Raw genomic sequence first — 8223 nt, forward strand, 5'->3', positions numbered from 1 at the left:
TTTGCTCAGGTCAGTGGTCCTCCGTTAAGGGTGATCTTGCCTCCTAAGAACACGCAACAACTTCTGGAGGTATTTTGGTTGTCACAACTTGAGCGTTTCTACAGGCATCTAATGGTGGGGGGTGGGGGGGGGGTGCTGCTAAACGCGGGAACGTCTTTCCCCAAGGGGGAGTGCTGAGGGCAAGAGGCCCTCACTTAGGCCGCTATTCCTTGGTGTTTCTGTTTCCTGCAGCCAAAAACACTCCTGGCAGAGAGGCCGCCCTAACCACTGAGATTGCTAGAGAGAAGGTGGACTGAGGAAGCCAAGCCCTTAGGCATGAGGAAAGGGCAGGACAGCAGGGCCCAAACCAGCCTCCACCGCTAGAGCTGGCTGGCCCAAACCTGCTAACTTCCCACCCGAGCTTTTGGTGTCCAGGGCAGACACACTGAGGGTTTCCTCCCGTGGACAGTGCTGCCCCCCACCAGCCCCTTCCCCACCCTCCCTAACATTCTAGGCGGATAATAGAATGCACCTTTTGATACAAACAAACTCCATTTTAATATACAAAACAAACCTCACTTACATACATAAATATAATTTGGGGGCATAAATAATGTAAGAAAATAAGAGATGTACATATCAAAATAAATTACTCATAAATATCATGTTGGAAAACCAAGTGCTGGGGAAAGGGTTCTAAGTCTTCCCCCGCTGCTTCCACACAGCAAGTTATTGACAAGACTTGGGGTCTTCAAATCTTTTCTTTTCCTGATTTTTGAACAAGAAGTGCAGGTTGACATAAGGTGGGGGGCCTGGGAGGCCCCAATCCATGGGGAGGCATGTGAGGTGGGCAGAGGGCTGGTGGACTGGGGGATGGAAGCAGGTGACACCGAGACAGCAAGTTATTCTCAGGACAGCATCCATGACAGAACTGGCCTCAGGGGGAATTCTCAAGTTGTCCGAGGGCTGGAGTGGGGCTCCAGGCTTCCCCTACTCCTGAAGCCTGGTGGGCCATGCCTGCTCCAGTCAGTTCTGGCCTGGAGGGGTTTGGGAAGGGCAAACGGTCCCTGGAAGTAGAGATATAGATCAATTCCCACATGGGGTTGAGTGAAATTTACCTGCTGTTTTACAGAGTGGATCACCTGTTCCTGAAATTAAAACCACTGCCTGTCTTCTGGCTGCTCCTGGGGAAGTGATGAGAAAAAATTAGAGAATTTCAGCTTGACATAAGAATTTTTCCAAAGGAAGTGAGTTCCCCAACGATGGAGGTATTCAAGCAGGACTGAGACAGCGCAGCAGCTTGTCCAGCAACCTCGAGGGAGCAGAATGGGGGCCCAGGCAGCAGCTGGGCAAGCTACAGGCTTACAATGTTATGATCAGACAAGTCTATTGGCTAGAAACTGGCACTGCCAATGGAAAACTCTGAATATGTACAACGTCTAGATGTTTCTTCCTAAAGCTAAACAGAACGTGGACTCAGGACTGTTCTTGTAGAAGCACGGCCCCCACTCTGCAGGTACCACAGCCCCTGGCAGCAGTGAAGAGGCCCAGGCATGGCCTCAGTTACTTCTCAAAGCTAGGACTCCTCACGGCCTCCAGTCCGGTGACAAGCCCAAATGGGTCCATGCTGTCGGTCTCCAGGGGTGAAGAGAACATGTCAGATTCCAAGTGGCCCCTGAGGTCCTCAGGCTCCTCTGGGACCATGGGCAGCATGGGCAGGAAATGAGAGAGCGGAAGAAAGCCTCTGTTCTTGTACAGCTGCCGCTGTTTGGCACTGCTCAGGGAGACCGGGAGGCGGTGCTTCTCAGATCGGTACACATTGTAGCCATCTGGGCGGATCTCCTCCTCGAAAGCACAGTCTTCCTCCGAGTACTGAAGCTGCAGAGAAAACAGGCAGCTCTGAGCAATCCACAGTGGACAGGGAACACGGGTCCACATGGATGTTTGTGCTACAGACTGTCCCTGGTGGCCACCAGCAGTGACCTTCCACATGAGCATCACTTGCATGTTTTATACATACTTCCTGCTGTACACATTGTACATGTAAGTATATATAAAATATACCTTTATATATGTAAGTATGTATAATATATAATGTACTTTAAGGCCAGGCACAGTAGCTCACACCTGTAGTCCCAGCACTTTGGGAGGCCCAGAGCAGATGGATCACCTGAATCCAGGAGTTTGAGACCAGACTGGGCAACATGGTAAAATTCCATCTTGACAAAAAGTACAAACATTAGCAGGTCATGGAGGTGGGCGCCTGTAGGCCCAGCTATTTGGGAGGCTGAGAGGTGGGAGGATGGGTTGAGGCTGGGTAGTCAAGGCTGCACTGAGCAATGATCATGCCACTGCACTCTAGTCTGGGTGATAGAGCAAGACCCTGTCTCAAAAAAAAAAACAAAAAACCCACAACTATATATATACACAGAGAACACACACATATATATAAATGTACTGTAAGTGTAAGCATATATAATTGTACATTATGTTAATATATAACCCATTAATAAATTAAATATACATTTATATACCTTTATAAATTATTTATAATCTTTATATAGATATACATGCACACAGACAAAACTGAGGTTTATTATTTCATATATGTATATTTTATGTATATACTTAATACTACATATACACTCTATATAGACCCAAATAATTTCCACTAAATTACCTCACTTTTTTGAGAGCCTTGTCCTAAGCAATAATATCCATCAACCCACAGGAATGCCGTCCGTGTTTCCCTCACCCTTTACATTACAGACATAACTCCTGGCATTTAAAAAGTTCCTAGGTATTTCATTGGCACTTTGGGAAACACTGATAAACTGGGTTGTCATCTTAGGATAGGTCTTTTAAATAAATTGCGTAAGATCCGACCTGGGTCCCAGATGAAAGCATCTGTTCCCCACCTATCTCAGAAATCACTGTGTGCCTTTATCATTCTAAGGCCTTCTGGTCTGCAGCAGTTCTGAGAACCATCAGCCCTGCTGTCTCCTCCATTCAGTCACCAAGGGCCTTCCAGGCAGGCTGCCAGGAGGCAGATCTCAGCAGCCCCTCCCCCAGGCCAGGCCAGGCCAGGCCAGGCCAGTCCAGGCCGGCGCCCAGCTGGTGGCCGGAAATGTGTGCTGAGGGAAGCCTCGTCTTAGAACATTCATAGTCCACAGGGTTGAGAGGTGCCAGTGGGCAAGTGCCATCCCACACCGGTGTCATTACCCCTTGGCGACCCAGGACAGGCGCAGGCGGGAGCCGGAAGGGCTGGGCAGTAAACACACTGCAGGACGGCCTCAGTCAGGTTCCTGCCTAAGTCTGCAAAGGTCACTGAACTGCAGGTGGGTGAAGAGGTACCTGTGCTAATAAGCTCCTGATAAGAGGCTCATTGCAGCAACCCAGGCTCCTGCCGAGCCCACGGATGGCTGGGACAAAGCACCGGACAGCAAGCGTGATTTCTCCCAAACTCCCAAAAATGCCAAATGATCAATAAACAAGGAACACAAAACTGAATGATTGGAGGACCTTCTTCTATTTACTCGGCTTGTCCTTTGGGAGAAATTAGTATCACTTTCTCCATACAGAAAACGAAATGACTTCAGGTTTCTAGAAGAATGTGGCATTTTTATTTAAGAAAGAGGCCAGGCGAGGTGGCTCATGCCTGTAATCCCAGCACTTTGGGCAGCTGAGGCAGGCAGATCGTGATGTCAGGAGTTTAAGACCAGCCTGGCCAGGATGGTGAAACCTCATCTCTACTAAAAATACAAAAAAACTAGCCGGTCATGGTGGCACGGTGCCCGTAGTCCCAGCTACTTGGGAAGCTGAGGCAGGAGAATTGCTTGAACCCCGCAGGTGGAGGTTGCAGTGAGCTGAGATCATACCACTGTACTCCAGCCTGGGCGACAGAGCAAGCGAGACTCCGTCTCAAAAAAAAAAAAAAAGAAAGAAAAAGATCCTCAATCTCTGTTAGACCATGCACAGGGGATCAAGAGGCACAAAGGGGGCTGGGCGCGGTGGCTCACACCTCTAATCCCAAAGCACTTTGGGAGGCCAAGACGGCCGGATCACTTGAGGTCGGGAGTTCAAGACCAGCCTGGCCAACATGGTGAAACCCCATCGCTACCCAAAATACAAAAGGTAGCTGGGCGTGGTGGTGGGTACCTGTAATCCCAGCTCCATGGGAGGCTGAGGTAGCAGAAACGCTTGAACCTGGGAGGCACAGGTTGCAGTGAGCTGAGATCGGGCCACTGCATTCCAGCCTGGGCGACAGAGCAAGACTCTGCCAAAAAAAAAAAAAAAAAAAAGGCACAGAGGGATTTCAGGTGACCCAACCCCCAATTTGGGCAGAATGGCGGGTTAGGTTGACGTCCTCTGCTGGCCTCCCATCATTAGGAACCCCCCCGCCCCCCGCCATAGTAAATGTCAAAATTAAAGTTGCAAGGGTGGGTTTGGAGCGGCTCTGGGTGGGAGTCAGCGTCCAGCGTGCCGACCACCCCCTTTCCCTGCAGTCCTCTCACACAGGACTCCCCCATAAAACCTGAAACAGGCGCTCTGAGTACACGGAGCACGGCAGAGGCACCGAGCAATTTTGAGACTCTAAAATGCTTTGTCCCGCTGTTCACAAAGGAGCTGGTTGGGCCGGAGGCGGCCCCGCCTCTGCATCCTTTCTGGGGTGGGGGCCCCGGGCAGGCGCGGCCACCCCCGCCCTGGCCCCTGCTCCGCCAGGGAGTCCGGGGCTGCGTGTGAGGCCTGCGCGGGCCGAGACCTCACACAGCCTCCTCTGCGCGCGGGGCCGCGGGAGGGGCGCGGGTTCGTTCCTTTGAACTCCCAGCCTTTGTTCCCGGCCACCAGAGCCCCAGCGCTCGTACACTTCCGGCCCCGGGACCTCTGCGGTTACCTGGGCCTTCCCTGCCAGCCCCCACCCCCTGCCCCCCACCAGAAAGCGTTTACAGGACAGGTGAGGCCCGCAGGAGGAAAAGCACTCCCCGGGCGCAACATGACTCCAGCGCGTCTGCGTCTAAGCCACACCATGCTCCTGGTAGATTAAAAATTAATTCTAAAAAAAAATCTCGCCTATCCCAAATGCACTGTTTTCTGCCTTGCTTGACAATTGATTTGTTTTTAAAGGAAAGTTATGGGTAGATCCTCTTTTTTCTTTCCTATTCTTTTTTTCTTCTTTTATACTGGAGGGAGGGAAACGGAGGCGAGGACCACACACGCGCAGGCAGAGGCTGAAAAGGCCCGAGGTGGGTTTTCCTGTTTAATATCAAAGGAGGCCGAATAATGGGTTTCCTCGGTCCGGCTAGGCCGGCCTTTGACTCAATTGGAAATGCAAAGGCAGCTTTTGCCTATTCTCTGGCTGCTGGCTGAGACCCTAAATTTCCGTAGGAAATCGTCGGACATGCACTTAATCGGTCTTTGCAATCTTTCCCTCGAAGTTGCACGCGTGTCTGGGCGGAGGAGGCGAAGAAACCCTGGATTCGAACCAGCGCCTTTCTCTCCTTCAGGCCTCCGCCCGGGGACAGGCGCCGGTCCCCCGCCCCGGCGCATCCGCCCCGTGGGGACACTTACCAGCCCCTGCATCTTGCCGTCGGCGCCCATGCAGAGGTACCGCACGCTGTGCACGCCCTTGATGGCCACGGTCCGCAGAGCGACTGCCTTGATCTCCAGCAAACCTAGGCGCAGGGGAAGCGAGAAGCTGCAGCAGGGACCCGCGGGGCCCGCACCACGTGGGTGCGGTCGGTCCACGAGCCTGTGCTTCTCCCTAGCGTCCCGCGCTGTTTGGGGACTAAGAGAGGGATCCTAACGTCCAGGTGCCAAAACCTGGGGTTCCCAGGAGTTGAGGGGTCCGCAGGAGCCTAAGTGTGGCAAAGGAAGGAAGGGCGCTGGGGTGGGGTGCGCGCAGCGGGGTGGGGTGCGCGCGGCGGGGCGGGCGGGGGTGCTGGCGGACACTCACTGTGCGCGCTCTGGCCCCGCGCGCAGTCCACGACGCCGTCGGCACGGATGCGCAGGAAGCAGCTGGAGAGCCCGTGGGGGCCGGAGGTGTACAGGTGCCGCAGGCGGATGGGGTCGCCCCAGCCGTAGTGCACGTGGGGCCCCGCGTCCGAGAAGGCGAGGGGGCGCCCGGCCACGGCCAGCCAGAGGCCGGCCAGGATCCAGACGTGGACCACCACACACCCGCTCCGCATGGCACCTCCCTGGGGCTCTCGGCGCAGCTCCGGCGATGGGGGTGCGGGAGGCTGGGCGGCGACCGGGATGCGCTGCGGGGCTGTGAGTGCCGGGTTGGGATGGTCGTGGCCCTAGATCCTGGACGCAGCGCTCCTGCTCTGACGGCGCGGCGGCTCCGGGCCGGCAGCCTTATATAGTAGCGCCTTACGGGCCCCACGGGTAGGTGCCCAAGACACCCGAGCATTTCTTATCGGGATTGCATCAAGCCTCCGCCCCCCGCACACACCCACTCACACCCCGCCTCCGGCCCCAGCCCCAGCCCCCTCCCCGGGCCCGGGCAGGCAGGCGGCGGCTTCTTGTCCCAGCCGGGGTGACCCCGCCCAGGCCGTTCGGATCTGCGGGAGGAGGAGGCCTCGCTTAGCGGCTGGGTTTCGGGGAACTCCTCCCCACCGCGCAGCGGCCCCGAGGTTCTTGGCTGGGAGAGTTTGACTTTGTAAAGCAATCGACAACTGGGGCCCTTCCCCCAGGCCTCAGGCTCCCAGTGGATGCACTCGGCGTGGGGCACTAGCGGGGGCGGGGTCAGGAACCCCGGGGCCAGAGGTTGGGGGACACCGAGTTTTGCCCCCTTCACCCTCTGTCGGGAAAAGCCTCACCTCGGCCTTAGTGCCCTTCCCCTTAAAAGCCCACTCGCACTCCCTCCCCCGACTTTCGCAGCCCCGCATATCTGACGTCAAAGCCGTCCAGTAGAATTTTCCCCCGCAGTTCCGACAGTCTCAGGTTCTCTCAGCTTCATCTTCTTGCAATTCCTGCCCCGCCCCTTTTATCCGGGTAAATTGCCCCCCGACGGGGGGCCGGGCGCGCTCTCGGCCGGCGGGGAAACAATGGAAGCCGCGCGGACTGTAGGTGGCGCCGCAGCCTCGGCGTCCGCCTGGGCTTTGCGCTCCTGGCCCCGCGCCCCTGCCTGCTCCGCGCTGGCCCCGGCCCCGCGGCTGTGCGCGAGATGCAACCTGAAAGGGGGCACTGGGAAGGAGGCTCTCGGGCAGGGTGGGCGGGCCAGCTGCGGGATTGGTGAACCCCAGCTTCTCGGCTGGAGGGTGGTGGAGGCAGGGGCGCAGGGAGGGAGGCCTGGGCCTCCGTTTCCCGGTTTTTGAGCTGTCTTGTGTCGGGGGTCTGGTTTTCGAGTCCCCGAGTCCCTGCGCACGGGGTCAGGAGGAACAGCACGGTCGGGGAGGTCGAGAGCGCCTTACCTGGTGGGGAGGGGTCGGGAAGGGGCCCAGGAACGGTGATGGGCGCCCCTGGCGTCCGGGCAGGTGCCAGGTGAGGAAAGAAGTGGGGGCTGCTCCATGAAGCGGTTCCTGCAAATAAAGAAAACGACATCCAGAGAATACCCAGGCGGGGAATAAAGGGGTCCTCCTAGGGGGCTTTGGTTTAACTCTAATTATTTCTTGTTATTCTTCCAAACCCCCAGCTCCTGGATGTGGGGCCCCAGGAGGCTGGTTTTGGGGGCAGAGCCCTCCTGGCCCAGCGCAAAGGCGATGGGGAGGGCAAACGGGAGAGACAGCGAGAGAAATGCCAGGCCTAATGAATTTCAATGAGCAGAGGCCACATTCATTCCCCAGTCAGTGACTGGCGTTAATGACTGAGGGCGCAGCAAATGTCACCAGGAAAGTCTTTACAAAAAGACATCATCCCGAAGGCTTTCTAGACCAGGGACCCCCACGCTGTGTGTCTTGGTTCAGAAAGCCGTAGCTTCTGTTAAATCTAATTACTTCCCCCCTGTGGCTTTAAATCGACGGCGGCTCCTATTAAACTTAATTACCCTCCCCTGCAGCTTTCGTTTTAAAGATCCGTGGTAAATGCGTGATAAATGCTCTTGAGGGCGATGGCAGAGGCTGCACTGGGGGACACGACCCAAACCGGGTGGGGGCGATGGCAGCCTCTGGTTTCACCCCTACCCCTCTGCAGCCCCTTCCAGGGACATGGGGAAGAGAGTGGCTGATGCGATCAGGGAGGTGGGGAAATGAGGAAGGCGGCTGCTGTCCCCCAGCCCCTGTTCTGAGCGCTTCATGGAGGTTCTCA

At 55.9% G+C, this 8223-nt stretch overlaps 1 protein-coding gene across 1 annotated transcript; it reads right to left on the bottom strand.

Moving 5' to 3' along the window:
• Positions 1-518: 518 nt before the first annotated feature.
• Positions 519-6412, bottom strand: FGF19 (fibroblast growth factor 19). Its single transcript, XM_055355855.2, has 3 exons — positions 5933-6412; positions 5548-5651; positions 519-1857 (listed from the first exon to the last, which is right to left on the bottom strand). Exons 1-3 carry the CDS (start codon positions 6162-6164, stop codon positions 1543-1545), a joined length of 651 nt encoding a protein of 216 aa, XP_055211830.1. The 5' UTR covers positions 6165-6412; the 3' UTR covers positions 519-1542.
• Between the last annotated feature and the right edge of the window lie 1811 nt (positions 6413-8223).

The sequence above is a fragment of the Gorilla gorilla genome, chromosome 9, assembly GCF_029281585.2.
Source record: "Gorilla gorilla gorilla isolate KB3781 chromosome 9, NHGRI_mGorGor1-v2.1_pri, whole genome shotgun sequence".
NCBI lineage: Eukaryota > Metazoa > Chordata > Mammalia > Primates > Hominidae > Gorilla > Gorilla gorilla.

Coding starts and splice junctions, on each gene's coding strand:
- FGF19 (XM_055355855.2), bottom strand. CDS start 6,164: ATGCGGAGCGGGTGTGTGGTGGTCCACGTCTGGATCCTGGCCGGCCTC. Junction 5,652..5,932: donor GCGGGGCCAGAGCGCGCACA/GTGAGTGTCCGC, acceptor CCCTGCGCCTAG/GTTTGCTGGAGATCAAGGCA. Junction 1,858..5,547: donor ACGGCAAGATGCAGGGGCTG/GTAAGTGTCCCC, acceptor TTTTCTCTGCAG/CTTCAGTACTCGGAGGAAGA.